This window comes from Grammomys surdaster, unplaced genomic scaffold (genome assembly GCF_004785775.1).
Source record: "Grammomys surdaster isolate TR1022 unplaced genomic scaffold, NIH_TR_1.0 125946, whole genome shotgun sequence".
Lineage (NCBI taxonomy): Eukaryota > Metazoa > Chordata > Mammalia > Rodentia > Muridae > Grammomys > Grammomys surdaster.
In genome coordinates, this window is record NW_021620768.1 from 2,252,557 (window position 1) to 2,272,125 (window position 19,569).

The 19,569-nt window shown below is 40.1% G+C and overlaps 1 protein-coding gene across 1 annotated transcript in view; it reads left to right on the forward strand.

Annotated features, from left to right (window-relative positions):
- Window positions 1–19,569, forward strand: part of Ash1l (ASH1 like histone lysine methyltransferase) — a 112,916-nt gene that overhangs the window by 35,943 nt on the left and 57,404 nt on the right. The window contains exons 4-6 of the mRNA XM_028753089.1: window positions 3,854–4,589; window positions 14,738–14,917; window positions 18,168–18,262. Coding sequence (XP_028608922.1) covers window positions 3,854–4,589; window positions 14,738–14,917; window positions 18,168–18,262 — 1,011 coding nt within the window. The remainder of the gene's footprint in view (window positions 1–3,853; window positions 4,590–14,737; window positions 14,918–18,167; window positions 18,263–19,569) is intronic.

Genomic DNA, 19,569 nt, shown 5'->3' on the forward strand with positions numbered 1-19,569 from the left:
TTTCTGAGCCAGGCATGGGGTTCAAAGTTCGTGATCCTAGCACTTTGGAGGCTAGGGTAAAAGGAGCACTTTGAGTTTAAGACCAACATAAAGTACATAGAGAGGTCCAGTTCTTTGCATAGCATTATGATGTATGTGTATAATCCCAGCACTTGGGTCTAGAGACAGGAATTTCAATTTGAAACTAGTCTTTAATACATTTGTAGTAGAATGGGAAGGGAAGGAGGGAGGGAGGGAGGGAGGGAGGGAGGGAGGGAGGGAGGGAGGGAGGTAGGGAGGGAGGGAGGGAGGGAAGAAACATTGTTTTAGTGGGTCATGGATGTGATTCACACGTGCAATTTCAATGCTTATGTAGCTACACCTATGTTCCCTGCTACTCTAGAGGCTGACAACATGCCTTGCCCATGTAAGACCTTAGGCTTAAGCCTAAGTAATTGGGGACAAACAAGTAAAAGAATAAAATTTTCTTCACCAGTTTAAAAAAGAAACATTTTGTTATTGGTTAAGGCTGATATTCCTACCACTAGAGAGGATGAGGCAGGCAGATAACTACTATTTCTTAGCTACCCTGGGCTATGTGTTGATATCCGCCCCCAACCCCAGAAAAACAGATGAAAGCTTGGTGTGCTGCTGCATGCCTGTAGTTATGTCAGTTGGAAGGTAGATGCAGGAGCTCAAATCCAGTCTGGGCTACATGAAACACTAAAAACAGGGTCTTTAGGAAGCAGTAAGAGAGAGACAGGAAAAAAGCATATGCTAGCCAAAGGAAGAGGAGGGAAAAGAAGAAATAAAAAAGTACAAGCAAAGCTGGTTGACAGAGTCTAATGAGGAAAGCAAGCTGGCCTTTGATCCCAGCACTCAGGAGGAAGAGACAGGTGGTTGTCCATGAGTTTGGGGCTAGCCTGGGTTAAAGAATAAGACTCTGTTTCATTTTAAAAGAAAAGAAGATTTGCACATAAGATAGGAAAATAGGGAAGGACGAGATAGTTCACTAAAAGCACACGCTACTAAGCCTAAAGATTTAATTGTGATTTAATTTAAGACCCCCACATGATAAAGAGACACCCATAAGTTGTTCCCTGGTCTCTCCATACATGAGCTATTGCACAAATACTTCATCCACACAAAGTTAAATTTTATACCCCATAATTTCTTGTTTTCATTAAATCAATCAATTTGTTTATTTATTTATTTTTTTCCACATAGGATTTCTCTTCATAGCCTTGGCTGTCCCAGGCTGGCCTCGAACTCACAGAGATTTTCCTGCCTCTGCTTCCTTAGTGCTAGGTTCAAAGACATGTGCCACCACCACCACCTGGTTAATCAATTTAAAAAAAGAAGAAAAAAAAAAGATAGAAAGAGGAACACAAGGGATGGCTCAGCAGTTAAGAGCACTTGCTGTCCTGGAGAGGACCTTGATTCTGTTCCCAGCATCCACATAGTTGTTTACCGCCGTCTCTGACTCCAGAGACAGGGATACAATCTCTGTCTTTTGGCCCAGGAAAGAATTTCATGCATTTGGTATACTTAAATACATACTGAGCCTGGAAAGATGGCTTGGTGGCTAAGAGCACTTGATTGTGTAGAGATCCCAACACTTCTTGCTCTTAGAAAAGACTCCAATTCACAGGATGCCTGTGGTTGTTGACAACACGCATAAATCCATTTCCAAGGCTTCTTTTGACCTCCACAGGCATCAAGCATGTACATGGTACAACAATATGAAGATAAAATATACAAAAATGAACAAACAAAAGATAAATGAAGACAGAATACAGGAACAACTGAGGGGGAAAACTGATACATATAAAATCAAATAAAGTTAAAAATTGCAGAATTATTAGTTTTTAAAATTATTTGCATATTTATTTATGGTGTATGCACATATATGTGGAGGCCAGAGGACAGCTCACAGGAGTATATTTTTTCCTTTCACCACGTAGCTTCTGGAGCTAGAACTCAGGTCCTCAAGCTTAGCCACAAGTGCCTAGATACATTGACCTGTCTTGCTGATGTGAAATTGCAGATTTTTTTCAAGTATTGGGAGGCCATTTCTGGAAACAGAGAAGAGTTAGACGTTTGACAACACATGGAACTTTTGGAGCTAGATGGTAATTTGGTAGGAGGAACATATGTGTAACTACGGCTGTAATAAGAGGCTAATGAGTCCTGTGGCTGAACTTCTGTGTCTTACAGTTCCCCTGCAAATGACAACCAGTAGCAGCCATATATGTAGATAAGGCCATAACCATTGACTTAAATTTTATACCCCCTGTATTAGTAAGGGTTCTCTAAAGGAACAGAACTGATTTAATGAGGTAGGGGGAGAAGACATACATCTATACATGCATACATATATCTATAGGATATATAAATGTAGCATATATAAATCATACATATGGTTTATTAGAATGGCTTACAGGATGAGCTTTCACTTTCATTAGACAAGAATTGGGAATGAAAGCAATTTGTAGGGGGAGGATTATCAGTACTGATCAGGATATGGCTTAGTATGGTTGATCTCAGTTCTGGTTCTGCAAAAATAATTCAAAGAATTGTTGATTTAGGGCTACTATGGGTCTCAGATGACACTTCTGCTCCAGGACGAATCTTTAATTCCATAAATAATTACCCTTATGGGACTTGGGGCAGTAAATTCTTTTAAAAAGATAGTATACAGACATGCTCAGAACACCACCCCTTGTGAACTTGACACCTGAACATAACCACTTTTAAGCTATAACTTTTATCTGTTGTCCACATAATCTCAGGGTGTGAAATATACTCAGTACAACTTTTAAAGTCTCCATCCCTAGAAAAGTCCTTGGAGCTAGAGAAATAATTTAGTGGTTCACTACACTTAATGTTTTTAAAAAGGATATGTATTTGGTTCCAATTAAAAATAATAAGATGGCTATCTTGTGAGAAATAGCAAGGTTAATATCCTTCCTCCTCCTTGGTCCCCACACAAATGTAAGTTTGGATCCACATGAACATACAAACAAACAAAAACCACAGGTACAGTATATGACTTAATTCTAAGAATTGGAGGCTAAGGTAGGAGGATAACCTTACATAGTGAATTCCAGGCCAGCCTGGAAACAGTATATAGCACCCTGTTTAAAAACGCTAGAGAAGGGAAGGGAAAGAACTCGTCTTACTCAGTATTTAGCTGAGTGGTAAACAACTTGCTTCAAATGGGCAAGTCTCTGAATTTGATCCCCAGTACTCACAAAGAAAGACAAGTTTGGATCTTTATCCAGTCTTTAACTGCCTAGCCTTTAATTCTTCTTTATCTTTTGTTAGTATAGAAAATCATTTAGCCAGGCATGGTACACACTTGTAATTGCAACACTTGGGAACATTGAAGAGAGGATCAGAAATTTAAGGTGATCCACTAGTAGAGTGACTTCAAGCATGGTGGACTTAAGGCCATCCCAAGCTCCAGAAAACCCATCTTAACAAAGTCAGTAAGGGCTGGAAGATGGGCTGGTGGTTAGAGCTCTGCTGCTCACTGGCTTCAGCAGAACAGACTCTCTCTTCTGGCCTCTCCATGGGCAGCTTTATGAATATGCAATACACACACATAGACATAAGTCAGAAATGAAGATTTAATTAATAAAGTTAAAAGCTGGTTGGTTACTTATAATCCTAGCGCTCAAGAGGCAGAGGCAAAGAGGATTAGTCATTAGTTAGTTCAAAACCAGCCTGATTTTCACAGTGAATTCTAAGCCAGCAGAGGCTTCAAAGCACAACATTGTCTCAAAAGGCTAAGAAGCAAACATAATAGACAAAGTAATTTAGATAACAAAGTGATCAATTTTTTGTTTGTGTCTGCTGTGTTGTCTTTTAGTGAATGGAATTCCTTCCAGAAGTCCCAGGTTGGTTGCTTCTATGGATGATTCTGTAGACAGTCTGTTGCAGCGGATAGTACAACATGATGAGCAGGAGTCCGTGGAGAAGAACGGTGATACTTCCATTACAGCTGTGTCTGCACCACCTTCTTCCAGCCCAGGCCATAGCTACTGCAAAGAGCGAGCCCTGGGAAAATCAGACAGTCTGCTAGTGCCTGCAGTCCCGAGTGACCCTTGTAATAATATTACACTTCTTTCTGAAAAGTTAGCAAGTAGATGTTCCCCTCATCATATCAAGAGAAGTGTAGTTGAAGCTATGCAGCGCCAAGCTCGGAAAATGTGCAATTATGACAAAATCTTAGCCACCAAGAAAAACCTGGACCATGTCAATAAAATTTTAAAAGCCAAAAAACTTCAAAGGCAGGCCAGGACAGGAAATAATTTTGTGAAACGCAGACCAGGTCGACCTCGGAAATGTCCCCTCCAAGCTGTGGTATCAATGCAAGCATTCCAGGCTGCCCAGTTTGTCAACCCAGAACTGAATGAAAGTGAAGAAGTGTCACTGCACCTAAGTCCAGACACAGTTACTGATGTGATCGAGGCTGTGGTTCAGAGTGTGAACCTTAACTCAGAACATAAGAAGGGGTTGAAGAGGAAAAATTGGCTGTTAGAAGAACAGACTAGAAAAAAACAGAAGACAGTACCAGAGGAAGAAGAACAAGAAAACAATAAAAGGTAATGTTTCTCTTAAAATATTATGATCTGAATAACAGCAGTTAACTTCTTTATTTTATGACTTATTTTTCTTGTGTGTTTGCGTGCATGCATGCTATGGCACATGTAGGGTAACCCCAAGGACCACCTATGGGGCTTTTCCCAGTATGTGAGTCCCAGGCATCAAACTCAGTTCATTGGGCTGGCAGGAAGCATCTTTACTGGTGACCTATCTCCCTTACCCCAGCTTAAGCGTCTCCAATTTGTAATTTATCTATGTAACCAAATCTTAAAACCTGCTTTTACTATGGGAAAATGGTTTGGATGAGGTACTTGGGCACAACAGTGATTCCAGGCTGAAGGAGAATGAGCTGGAGTTGAAAGGTCAATCCATGCTGTACTGACCTTGTATTGTAAGCCACCCTAGGCAACATAATATAGTTAGACCCTTTCTTAAACATAAGGTGGCCAAAAAAACACGTGTACACGTAAAAAGTAAAAGATCTTAAAGATTCAAAATACACAGCCAAAAAAAAAAAAACTTTTTTTTTTTTTTTTTTTTGGCATTTTCTTTGTAGCCTGACTGGCCTAGAACTTAAAACTATGTAGACCAGGCTAGCTTTACTCTCAGAAATGTCAGCCTGCTTCTGTCTCTAAGGTATGAGTATGTGCCACTATACCCAGCTTCAATCCATTGATCAGTCTCTCCCTCCGTCCTTCTTTTCTGTCCCTCCCTCTCCCTCCCTATCACATCCACTGCGTGTGTGTGTGTGTGTGTGTGTGTGTGTGTGTGTGTGTGTGTGTGTGTTGTGTGGTATTTTGTTTTCTTCTCTGCAGTTTGGGTGTTGCTGAAACAGGATCTCATAACAACTCCCTGTACTCCCTTTTGCCTCCTACCTTGTGATCTCCTAAAACCTAACATCCTGCTTTCCATTTTGTGATATTTTTTGGCTACTCTAAGTACTGCTTGTAAGTGAACTCATACAGTATTCGTCTGTTTGCGACTGGTTTGTTTCACTGAATATGGTGTCCTCAAAGGGAGTTGTTACAGAGCCTCCGTAAAGACTCTCTTGGGTCTGTTTCCTTTTTTGAGACCTGACTTTTCCACTCATTTTCTTTTGTATAATACCAGAACCTAAAATATGTTTCCTCTGGTACAGTGAGCTTTTCCACTCCTTCTCTGACTCTGCCTTTCTTTTGGCATGTGGCTGCTTCACAAATGTTGGGTGTAACTCAAAAAGGCATGGCTTTCTTTCTTCCTCTTTTCCATCTTTTCCCTCCAAACAGCTGTGTAGATGTGTACCTTATCTGCCCTGCAATTTTCTTTTTTCTTTTTAAAACATTTTAAAATTTTTTTCTATAGTCAGTTATTATGGCACAGGCTTTTGATACCAGCACTCAGGAGGAAGAAACAAGAGGATCTCTGAATTTAAGGCCAGGCTGGTAGATACAGCCAATGCCAGGGAAGCTAGGACTGCATAGAGAGACCCTTGTAGATTAATGCATTGATTCCTTGTTGAGATTTGGTCTTTGACTTTGTAGTGTAAAACTAAGTGCGGGCTCCCAAGACCTGGTTGCCCTCAAGTTTATTTCCAATTGGTAAATAAAGATGCCAACAGCTAGTACCTGGGCAGAAGAGACATAGTCTGGTTTTAAGAGTTCCCAGGGCTGGGTAGGTTCCCACGGGGAGGGGGGAGATAAGGAGGAAGAGAAAGTTGTCCTGGGTTAGGAGTCAAGAAAACATGACTCTGAGGGCTGGCTAATTAGAATTAAGAGCAGCCCAGATGAAACATAGTAAATAATAACCCAGGGTTATTGATTAAAAAATAGATTTTAAGCCGGGCGGTGGTGGCGCACTTGGGAGGCAGAGGCAGGCAGATTTCTGAGTTCGAGGCCAGCCTGGTCTACAGAGTGAGTTCCATGACAGCCAGGGCTACACAGAGAAACCCTGTCTTGAAAAACAAACAAGCAAACAAACAAAAAGATTTTAATAACATAAAGGATGGATATCTGCTGCCCAGCTCTATTGTTGATTAAGGTGCGTGTCTTTTATCCAGGAACTAAATGGTCAAAGTTGGGATAGAAACTCCAGATTGAGATTAAAAATTCTACAGGAATTAGTAAATTAATTAGTTTTATGTATATGAATGTTTGCCTACATGTGTGGCTGTGCAGCACTTGCATGCCTGGTGTCCACTGAGGCCAAAATAAGGTATCGGATCCCATGGAACTAGAGTCACATTCATGCATGGATACTGAGATGCAAACCTAGGTCCTCTAGAAGCAGCCAGTGTTCTTAACCACTGAGCATCTCTTTAGTTCCTAAGTGGTTTGCTTTTTTCTTTACGTCTAAGAAGTTAATTATTTCATAAAATATTGAAACAACAACCATGGAAGGAGTTGATTGTCTCCCTCCGTCATGAAGGCTCTAGGAACTGAGCTCAAGGCAGACTTGGCAGCAGCTGTCTTTACCCACTGAGCCACATCACTAGTCTTATCGTGTCTTTTCGTTTGGTTGTCTTGGTTTTTATTTTTGTTGTTGTTCTTTGTTTAGGTTTGGTTTGTTGTTGAGGGGGTTATGGCTGGGGTTAATTTTTGGTTTTGGTATTTGTTTTTGTGACAGAGTCTCAGTACATATCCCAATCTGGTCTGGAACTTAGTATGTAGAATTTACAGGGATCTGGCTACCTCTACTGGAATTAAAGGCAATGCACCAAAATGCCTGTATTGATAATTTCTGGATGTATAATTTTTTTCCTTTAAAGAATTTAAATTTTGGCAGTGGTGGCGCACGCCTTTAATCGCAGCAGAGGGAGGCAGAGGCAGGTGGATTTCTGAGTTTGAGGCCAGCCTGGTCTACAGAGTGAGTTCCAGGACAGCCAGGGCTACACAGAGAAACCCTGCCTTGAAAAAAAACATTTAAATTAGATTCATGCATTTCATATATGTGAGTGTTTTGCCTGCCTATATCTATGTGCCAGTACATGCAGGCTTGGTGTCTTTGGAGGTCAGACAAGTTCCCCTAGAACTGGAGTTAAAGCTGGTTATAAACCACCATTTGTCTGTGAGAAACTGGGTCCTCTCTGAGAACAAGTGCTCTTTTTTTTGGGGGGGGGAGGGTGTGGTTTCGAGACAGGGTTTCTCTGTGTAGCCCTGGCTGTCCTGGAACTCACTCTGTAGACCAGGCTGGCCTCGAACTCAGAAATTCACCTGCCTCTGCTTCCCAAGTGCTGGGATTAAAGGTGTGTACCACCACTGCCCAGCTGTTGTTTTTTTTTTTTTTTAATTGCTTATGTCGCTGTGTACATTTGAATGCCGGTACTGGCAGAGGCCAGAAACATGTGTCAGATACCTTCGGCTGAACTTAGAAGTGGTTTTGTGTTGTTTTACACGGTACTGAAAACTAAATTCAACCTCTTAAAGAGCCATTTGAGCTCTAAACTGCTGAGCCATTTTTACAACCAGGTATCAGGATTACTGCAAGTTGTAATGAGAGTTCAGGCAGAGTTACAAAGCAAGACTGCATCATAAAGAAGAAAAAAAAGTACAACCTAAGAAACAAGACATGGCTATGCTCAAAAGTTTGAGATTAGCCTCACCTGTATAATAAGTGCAGACTCAGCCTGTAGTACATCAGAGAAATACTAACGCTCTGATCCTGTAGTTCAGTTGAAGGAGGGTTTGCCTAACATGGGTTTGATCTCTAGCACCACCTAAAACTACCATGATAAGTGTAGAATTGTAAATTCCAGCTCTAGGAAGCCAGATGCAGGAAGATCCAGATGTGTAGCAAGTTCAAGGCCAGCTTGGTCTTAGAAAACAAAAAGTAAACAAACAACAACAAGAACAACAACAAGGCCAGGCAGTGGTGGCGCACACCTTTAATCCCAGCACTTAGGAGGCAGAGGCAGGCGGATTTCTGAGTTTGAGGCCAGCCTGGTCTACAGAGTGAGTTCCAGGACAGCCAGGGCTACACAGAGAAACCCTGTCTCGAAAAAAAGACTTTGAACACTATATCCAATTAGAGAGGAACAAGTGCACATCCTTGTCGAACTTCTGATTTTACAAGAAATCCTCTGTTTGTCTCTATTGAGTTTCTTGCCAATGTTTGTTACATATAAACTTAGTTATCTGCAGGGATGTTTCGTCAGTTCTTAAAGTCTCTAGAACTGTCATGTTGAACTTTGCCAAAAGCCTTTTCAGCATCACTTGAAATTACGCGGATGGTTTCTGTTCTTAAGTCTATGTGATGTGGTATATTTATTGATTTGTCTATGTTGAACCAACCTTGACTTTCTGATAGGAAGCCATTTCTTTATAATGTATAATCTTAATGTATTCCTGGTTTTGTTTGAAATTATTTTGTTGAGAATTTTTGCATCTTTGTTTATCAAAGAAATTAGTCTGTAATTTTCTCTTTTTATGTCTGTCTTTATCTGGTTTTGATTTCAAAATAATACTTTATTCATAGAATGAATTTGCTAGGGTTCTTTCTATTTTGTAGAACAAGTTAATAATTGGTATACAATCTCCTTTGAAAGTTTGATGCAGTGCAACAGTGACTCTGGTCTTGGAGTTTTCTTCAGTTGGAGGGAGGCTAGTGATTCCAGTTCTGTGTTATTACTTGTAATGAGTTTAAGTTACTTATCTGTACTTAGTTGTGGTGAAAATTCATTTAGAAATTCTTCTGTTTCTTCTAAGTTATCCAGCTTTTTAAGTTATAAGTTTTATTTAAAATTTTTTTTAATACAGTGTCTCAATATGTAGCCCTTGCTGTCCTTTAACTCACTCTGTAGACCAGGCTGGCCTCAAACTCACAGAGTTTGGCCTACCTCTCTCCCAAGTGCTGGGATTAAAGGCATGTGCCACTATGTCTGTTCAAAATGATAAATTTTCATAGTAATCTCTGATAACATTCTTTATTTCATTGGAGCCTTTGTAATGACATTCTTTTGTTAATTTGTGTTATCTGTCTATCTATCTATCAATCAGATTAGCTAAGGATTTGTTAATCTTACTCTTTCAGTAAACCAACTCTTTGACTGATTTTTAATCTGTATCATTAATTTCCATTAATTTCTTCTCTTACCTTTATTATTTTTCACTGTCTACTCTGTTTAGGATTTACTACTTGCTTTTTAAGCCCCTTGAATTACATCATCAAGTTGTTTATTTGATATCTCAAAAAATTAATGTGTTATTTTTTATGTAGGGGTGTTTTGTTTGCCTATATATCATGTGTATGCCTGATACCCATAGAGGCCAGAGAGTGATGGTGTCAGATCCTCTCAGACTAGATTTACAAATGATTGTAATCTGCCATGTGGGTGCTGAGACTTGAACCTGGATCTTCTTTAAGAACAACCAGTGCTCTTACTTTCTGAACCATGTCTCCAGCCCCCTCATAGATTTTTAAATATGAGCACTTTCTTTTCAGGACTGCTATGGCTGCATGACAGAAATTCTGATAAGTTGTGTTTTGTTATAATTTGTCTCTAGGAAATTTTTAATTTCCTCTGGTTTCTTGACCCATAGTTTGTTCATACAACAGTGTTGTTTAGTCTTCAAATATTTTTGTGCTTTCTGTAGTTGGTCTCACTGTTTGTTCCTGTTTTATCACATGGTCTCTAGTATACAAGGGATTACTTGTCTCCTTGTCTTTGTATTTGTTGAGATTTGACTGGTGTCCTATAATGTGGTTGGTTTTGGAAGAGGCTCTGTGCACAGCTGAGAAAATTGTGTATTCCCTATCTGTTGTGTTGTATATTCTCTATATACCTGTAAGTCCACCAGTAGTTCTCAGCCTGTGGATCTCTACCCCTTTGGGGTTGCAATTCAGATATTTATATTATGATTCCTATTGGTAGCAAAAGTACTGAAGTAACAACAAAGTGATTCTATGGCTTGGGATCACCACACCAGAAAGAATTGTATTAAAGGGCTGCACGGCTTTGGGAACACTGAGAACCACTGATGTTTAGTATGTTTAGTGCTGATTGGAAACCCTAAACATTAGAACACAGTATTGAAGTCCCACACGATTGTGTCAGGACCTATGTGGTCTTTTATGTTTTCAGTGGTTTGTTTTATGAACTTAGGGGCTCCCATCTTTATTACATAAATGTTTCTGATTAATTGGTCCTTTTATCAGTTTGTAATGTCTCTTTTAATCTCTTCTAGTAGTTTTGGTTTGAAATTATATTTTGCCTGATATAAGAACACTTGCCTGTTACTGTTCCATTTGCTTGACAGTTTGTTTTTCATCCTTTGATAGTAACCTTTTTCATTTATTTACTGGCTAAGTGTATTTCTTAGAAACTATTTAATCTATTTAACCAGCCTCTGTGTGTGTGTTATACGTGAGTGCCTGCAGAGGCCAGAAGAGGTTGTTGTCTCTCCTTGAGCTGCAATTACAGGTAGCTACTAACCAGAGGACCAAACTCTGGTCCTCTTCTAGAGCAGAAAGTGTTATTTTGAAAGTTAAAAAAAAAAAAAATCAGTCCTATGTGTTTGGGTCTGTTTGTGTACTCCTCTGTTCCTTCACCTGTATTTCTTTCCTTTACATAGATCCACATTGTCTGGATTGCTGATCTTTCATTTTATTGTCTTGGTTTTGTGTAGCTGGTCTTTTTTTACTACTTTGTGGGTTCTTTTTCCCACCCTTTACCTTCCTACCCCTACCCCAGTTTCACCCTCTATCACTTGATAGCAGAGGGAAAAAAGGATGGGAGGGAGGGAGGGAAGGACGAAAGGAGAGGGAGAGAGAGAGAGACAGAGAGAGAGAGACAGAGAGAGAGAGATCTGAATCTAACTTTTCTTGTTTCTTCATTGAGCGTGACTACTCACAAACTGGAGTCAGCATCCCCAAACAACCACCAATTCCTCCTCTGGGGCTCTGAAATTTATATACCTTCTGAAAAGTTCCCAGAATTCCAAGCATCACACAATCACAGAAACTATCTGCAGCTGGCAGAACCATGCGACTGTTAGAGCACAAGCCAAGTTATAGTCAGATGCTGTGGACAGTCCAAAGCAAACCCACATCCCCTCACTTGGATTAAAACTAAAACATAATATTTCTGTGCTTTTTAAAGAAACCAAAATTCCAGAATTCTTATTACAGTTTTTATATGTGTTTATATGTGGGTACATGTGTAGGGGTACATTCTTAAGTACACATGTACAGAAACATGCCACCCCCGCTCCTACCTAAATAAGGTGAGGTGACAATGTTGTAGCATACACCTGGAAACCCAGTACTCCAGATGTGGAGGCAGGAGGGTCTGAGTTTGAGATCAGCTTAGTCTACAGAAAAAGGTTCAGGTGAGCCAGGGCTACATAATGAAGACAGGAAGAAAAACTCCCAACAAGGTGAGGGAGACAGGTACAGTGGCCATGATATCTGTACTCTCAGAATGTGTGACTCAAGGTACAACATTTGTTGCGAATTTGAAGCTAAACTGAATCCAAGTTTGAGATTCTGTCTGAAACACAAACAACCGAAAACAAAACAAAACCCTAACACAACAACAACAAAATAAAGGTATTTTTGGTTCCAACAAAGATGGAGTAAGCATATGTTTATTCATGTTAGCACCACTAAAAGCTGGAAAAGTTATAAAGTAGGTCACCAACCATACAGACGTTTCCCAGATACTCTTTTTGCCTCTCACAAAAAAAGTGTTTTTGTTTGTAAGTGGTTTTATTGATAAGAGTTAAAACAAGCTGGGCGGTGGTGGCGCACGCCTTTAATCCCAGCACTTGGGAGGCAGAGGCAGGCGGATTTCTGAGTTCGAGAGTTCGAGGCTAGCCTGGTCTATAGCGTTCCAGGACAGCCAGGGCTACACAGAGAAACCCTGTCTCAAATAGATAGATAAATAAATAAATAAATAAATAAATAAGACTAGCTTTTAAGAAATGAGGGGTAGAGAGTAGCTTACAACTGCCTGTAACTCCAACTCCAGAAGATCCAACACATATGTACATAATAAAAATAATAAAAGTTGGCTGGAAAGATTGCTCAGTTGGTAAAGTTGTTCCATGTAAGCATGAGGAACAGAGTTCTCAGCACCTAAGTAAAACAACAACAGCAACAACAACAACAACTACTACTACTACTATAACAAAACAACTTACTACCACCACTACTGCAACAACAAAACAGCTGTTTACTTCCAGCCCTGGGGAGAGGAGTAAGTAAACTTAAGGTTTGCTGGCCAAAGACTCTAGCTGATTCAGTAAATTCCGGGTTCAGTGAGAGATCCTACTGTCTCAAAAACTAAGCAGAGTGCAAATTAAGACACTCAACACTGCCCTGGCTCACCTGAACCTTTCTCTATAGACTAAGCTGATCTCAAACTCAGACCCTCCTGCCTCCACATCTGGAGTACTGGGTTTCCAGGTGTCTGCTACAACATTGTCACCTCACCTTATTTAGATTTCTTTTATGGTAGGAGCAGGGGTGGCTTGTTTTCATGTGTAGGGATGCTCGTGTATGCACATACATGTGGAAGCCAGAGATCAGCCTCAGGTTTCCTTCATTGAGAGCCATTACTTTGTTTATTGAAACAAGTTTTTTAGTGGTACCCAGGGGCTTAGCACTGGCCAGTAAATCTCAGGAGCTTACCTGTTTCTGTCTCCCTACTATTAAGAGTACAAGCATGTATTGCCATACTGAGGTTTTTACATGAATTCTGCATGTCAAACACAGTTCCTCATGCATGCACAGCAAGCATTTTGTGTACCGTCTTCCCAGCCCTAGATTTCTTTTTTTTTTTTTTTTGGTTTTTCGAGACAGGGTTTCTCTGTGTAGCCCTGGCTGTCCTGGAACTCACTCTGTAGACCAGGCTGGCCTCGAACTCAGAAATCCGCCTGCCTCTGCCTCCCAAGTGCTGGGATTAAAGGTGTGCACCACCACTGCCCAGCCTACATCAACTTTTTAAAATGAATTAATTATTTTTATTTTATGTCCATTGGTGTTTTGCCTGCATGTATATCTGTGTAAGAGTGTCAGATCCCCTGGAACTGTAAGGACCCAGGAAGAGGACCCCATCTCAAGTCCCAATTAGCGCACACCCAAGGAGACACGAGAGACTGACTTGATGCAATTGACAAAGGGCAGTTTACTGACAAGGGCCCTTGGATTGAAACTCATCCCACGCAGGGGAGAGAATTTCAATGAAGACCCCAGGAAGTTTAAAACTTTTATAGGGGGAGGCACAAGGGGGAAGGGAAAAGCGGGAAATTCTGGCGCGGTTACATATTATTGGATATTTCAAACATCAGCACTCTGAGTAAGCAATCATTTTGACAGGTTGGATGGCCCACTATTTTTGACCATGAAGTCTCAGACCTTCTAAGATAAACACTAGGTGGCCCATTACTCACTTGGGCATGTTTAGACTGGTCAAGATATGTCTTTGGTTGTTTCTACATTTCTGGTCACCTCGTCCCTAGAGGGGCTTGATATTTTTATTATGGCTATTCTCAGCAAGCTCAGCAAGCTGTCCTGCGGTCTTTGTCAAGTTGTTTGTGGTCTCTGCTGAGCTGTTTTAATTTTTACCCTTACAGAACTGGAGTTACAGACAGTTGTGAGCTGCCATGTGATGTGCTGGGAATTGAACCCAGGACCTGTGGAAGAACAGCTAGTGCTCTTAACCACTGAGCCATCTCTCCAGTTCCCTGCCTCAGCTCCTTAAGCAGAAGGATGAAAGGCACTGATCACCACACTCATGTGCCTTGATATTTTTTTCTTTTAAGACGGGGTCTTATTATGTAGCTCTATATAGCCTAAAACTCAATAGTATAGGCCAGACTGGCCTCCAGCTCAGAGGACTGCCCGTGCCTATCTTTGATATTAGAAGTAGGCATCAACATGTTTGAAGCATGGCTGTAATATCCGTACATGGGAATGGGAGGCACAAGAGTCAGGAGTTTAAGGCCATTATTGGCTACATAGCAAGTTCAAGGCCAAGACTGCCTAAAAACAAAGCAACATTGTGTGTCTGTGTATGTATAATGTATATGTACTATATAAAATAGTATATATTGAAAAAATAAAATAAATATAAAATATAATTATATATAAAGTAATTATGTATATAAGTAAATAATTAAAAGTATTTATATAACTATTTTTGACAATAACATCTTCAAACTTTTTTCTCTAGCTTTATAGAAACACCAGTTGAAATTCCTAGTCCTCTTGAAACCCCGGCTGAACCTTCTGAACCTGAAAGTAACTTGCAACCTGTGCTGGCTCTCATCCCCCGAGAAAAGAAAGCCCCACGTCCTCCAAAGAAGAAATACCAGAGAGCTGGGCTGTATTCTGATGTTTACAAAACTACAGAGTAAGTAGTAGTGACTGTAAGCTTATATCTTCTAATACCTGTTATCCACCCATTTTTTTTAAAAAGGTAAAAAATCTATCACGTTTATATGTGCATACACACACACACACACACATATATATATATATACACATATACATACATACATACTCATTATACATATGTATTATATATTATATATGTAGTATTTTGTATGTATAACAATCAAGTACCTTTGTAGTCACTGGACTGTTGATGCTGTACTAGATTATAGGGTTATAATTATCATTCTTGATGTTTAGCCTACCCTAAGATCCATTCTGTAGTTTAGATTCTAATTATTCCTTTTGTTGCTTAAAAATAAGAAAGGGTACCAGGTGTGATGCTGTAATCCAAGCACTCTGGAAGCAGTAACACTGTCTGTGCAGATAAATGTATTTGGAGTTTTGTTGATTAAATCATTTGTCAAATAAATAAGCTTTCCTGCATTGTTTGAAGAACTTTACAAATCCTTGATAGAGCTTGATAAGTACTGCTTTGTTACTTTGTTGCAATGGCGTCTAGCACTGGTGGTACAGACCAGCCATCCAGCCTGCCCTGAGATCACAGCTATACATTCTAATTAGAAAGCTTTGGGCTGGCTCTTGGTAAATTGCTTAAGCTGAAAGCCCAGGTCTTGTCATCTAGTGCTTCATACCTGTGTATGGTTGGGCTTGTCTATAATCCAAACATAAAGTTGAGAAAGGAAGAGCAACTGGTGAGAGCCACTCTCAAGTACATAGAGAATTATACTTGCCTGACCTGCATGAGACCCCGTGTTTTAAAAATGGGGGCAGCTTGTGTGTGTGTGTGGGGGGGGTGGCTTTTTAACACCAAGGAGGTGTTTGTGGTTAAAAACTAGCCTCGTGTCAGAGTACTGGGATTATGGGCATAGACTGCCACATCTGGCCAAAATTAATTTTTCAGTTTTTTTTTTTTTTTTTTTTTTTTTTTAAAGAAAAAAATGAAACAGTCATTAAATCAGTCAGGATAGGTTCAGGGGGTATTTTTAAAGTTTTCTTTAATTCCATCACTAGGCGGGTAGATCTCTATGAGTTTGAGGCTACCCTACATGGCAAGTTCTAGGGTAGCTAGAGTTATATACACAGTGAGAACCCTATCTTGTACGTACGTACATACATACATACATACATACATACATACATACATGTATACATACATACTGGTATGAGGCTCTGAACCTACAGAAAAATATAAAACTGAAAGAAGATTGGATTTAAGAGACCCAAGGCTTGCGTTACTGTCTTCATAGGGCCCTTGTCTAGCACAGACCTGCTCTTTCCAGTCTTTTTTTTTTTTTAACCCAAGAAAATTTTACTGAAGAAAAAGTTACATGGCCTCATCTGTGTATACGTATAAAATACGTATATGTGAGGAAAAAGAGAAAATGTCAAACTGGACCATTCTCTGGGTAGTAAGGAAGTTTATTGGGGATGAAACTGCTAAGACTGTCTCAGGGGAGCAGAAAACAGCAACTTGGCAGCAACATACTTGTGTTTTATAGGATAGACAGCAAGGTGCAGACTGCTTTGATTAATTGAGACCAAGGTGTTCTTACCTGAGGTAAATGACCATTATAGGTAGTGAGAGATAAGGTGCCTTTCCTGGTAAACAGAGGCCAGCCTTTCAGAATCCTGAGAGACTATGTTTAGGCTTTTGTTTACAATATTGTCACCAGCACTGCTATTTTATAGGCCCACTTTGGACCAAACAGTGTTTTAACCCAACATTTACTGATAATAAATCATAAAGAAATTCATTTGAAAATTCTCTTCCAGCCAGGTTGTTAGTGATGCTCACCTTCAATACTAGCACTTGGGAGGCTGAGGCAGGCAGGCACATCTCTTGGTTCAAGGTCAGCCTGGTCTGCAGAGTGAACTCCAGGACAGCCAGCTAGGGCTACGCAAAGAAACCCAGTCTTGAAACACACACTCACTCACTCACTCACTCACTCACTCACTCACTCACACCTACCCTGCCTTCAAAGGGCTAGAGAAATGGACCACAGATGGCTTAGTAGTTAGCACTTTGGATTTTGCAGAGGACTCCAGTTTCAGGGGATCCATTGCCCAATTCTGGCCTCTACAAGCACCAGGCATACATATGACAACTGTACTCATACAAGCAAAACACATATAAAATAAATGAATCCTTTTTTGTTTTGTTTGGTATGCTATGTCTGCACGAGTGCAGGTGGCCATGTGCATGTGTGGAGAAAAGGCTGAGGCGGGAATGCTCTCCTCCCATCATTGGCTCCATGGCTGCAGACCATCTTACCTAGACAGCAAGGACTGTTAGTAAACAAATAAAATAAAATTAGATCTGATATTCAAATTCTTTGTAAAATTTAGACAGTTACAAAGAACCTGTTTTAAAGGGGATTTCCTGAACTTACAATTTGTTTATTTATTTATTTTTATGTGTATTCACAGGTGCTTGCAGGTATATGACAATACCTTCAGAGGCCAGAGGAGGATACCAGATCCTCTCCAGCTGCAGATATAGGTTCTGGGAACCAAACTCTGGTCCTCTCTATAGAAAACACGCAATAATATTGACTGCTGAGTTTTATTTTTTTAATTTTTTTTTGGTTTTTCAAGACAGGGTTTCTCTGTGTAGCCCTGGCTGTCCTGGAACTCACTCTGTAGACCAGGCTGGCCTCGAACTCAGAAATCCACCTGCCTCTGCCTCCCAAGTGCTGGGATTAAAGGTGTGCGCCACCACTGCCTGGCAACTGCTGAGGTTTTTTTTTTGTTTTTGGTTGTGGGTTTTTTTTTTTTTTTTGGTTTTTCGAGACAGGGTTTCTCTGTGCAGCCCTGGCTGTCCTGGAACTCACTCTGTAGACCAGGCTAGCCTCGAACTCTCGAACTCAGAAATCCTCCTGCCTCTGCCTCCCAAGTGCTGGGATTAAAGGCGTGCGCCACCACCGCCCAGCAAGTGCTGAGTTTTTAAAGTATGGGTTTTAGATGACTGTTTTTCCTTTTTATTTATTTATTGAAAGTGGGTTTGCACACATGCACATGAGGACAAAGGACAGTGTTCAGAAGTTGATTCTTTCAACAGTAGAGTTCCCAGGGTTCTAACTCAGGTGGTCATTCTTTGTGGCAAATGCCTTTACCCATTAAGCCATCTTACCAGATTTAATCTATTTTCATTTGGTCTCAGGAAGAAATTTAATTGGCTTTGTTTCTTACTCATTTTCTCATCACAGCCCAAAGAGCCGATTAATCCAGTTAAAGAAAGAAAAGTTGGAGTACACTCCAGGAGAGCATGAGTATGGGTTATTCCCAGCACCTATTCATGTTGGTGAGTGATAAGTCTACATAACTTATTGATAAGACAAAATTGTATATTCTGGATTTAGGGAAAGTACCTCTGTTCTTTGTTGCACTGGGTTCAAATTCTTTACCTTTTTTTAAAAAGTAAAAGCAAGAAATTCCGAAGAATTCTTGACAAGGATATGGGGATTTAGTTCAACTAGTAGAGTGTATGCCTGACAAGAGGGAAGCCTGGATTGGATCCACAGTACTGCACAAACCAGGGGCAGAACTAGGCAGACAATCTATATGTGATTTTAGCACTCAATGTGAAGGCAGGGAGATCTGAATCTTAGGAACATCAACACAGTGATCTCAGCAACACAGTGATTCAAAGGCAGCCAGGATTATATCACCCATTATTTTTTCCTTTTTTTTTTTTTTTTTTTTTTAAGGAAAGAAAGAAAAAAATTCATTCAACCATTAATCTACACACCAACCCTGGTTTTTTTGTTTGTTTTTAAAATGAGTATTAGCTAAGTAATGGGCATAATTCCTTTTCTTACAAATGAGAATCTGTTTTTCTTTCTTTTTTTAATGTATGTGAGTACACTGTCGCGGTCTTCAGACATACCAGAAGACGGCATCAGATCCCATTACAGATGGTTGTGAGCCACTATTTGGTTGCTGGGAGTTGAACTCAGAACCTCTGGAAGAATAGCCAGTGCTCTTAACCTCTGAACCAACTCTCCAGCCCCGCAAAATGAGAACCTTGAGTAGATTCTCCTGGGACACATTTTGAGCTGAAATTGATCAAAGACATTTTTTAGATGGATCTTACTTTGTATTGTTTATTTATTTGGGAGGTTTTGTTTGTTTGTTTGTTTGTTTTTTAATTTTAAGATGAAGTCTTAGCTGGGCAGTGGTGGCCCATGTATTTTATCCCAACACTCAGGAGGCACAGGCAGGTGGATCTCTGTGAGTTCAAAGCCAACATGGTCTACAGAGCAAGTTCCAGGACAGCCAGGGCTACACAGAAAATCACTGTCTCGAAAAACCAAAAAAAAAAATAAAAAATAAAAGAGATAAAGTCTTACGTAATTTAGACCAGTTTCAACTTGATACATATAACTTTGAGCCCATCGTCTTGACTTTGTCTCCAAGTTCTGGTGTTATATAAAGATACACACCACTCCCAGCCTTCATCTCTGTTTTTGGAAATTAATTTCTATCTCTGGCTTCAAAGAAAGGAATGCAGATTGTCTTTTTCTGCTACTGTGAAAAATATCCTAGGAAGGGAACAGGGGAGAAAGGGTTCGTCGGGCTCATGTTTCTCATGGATTCAGTCCACCAGTG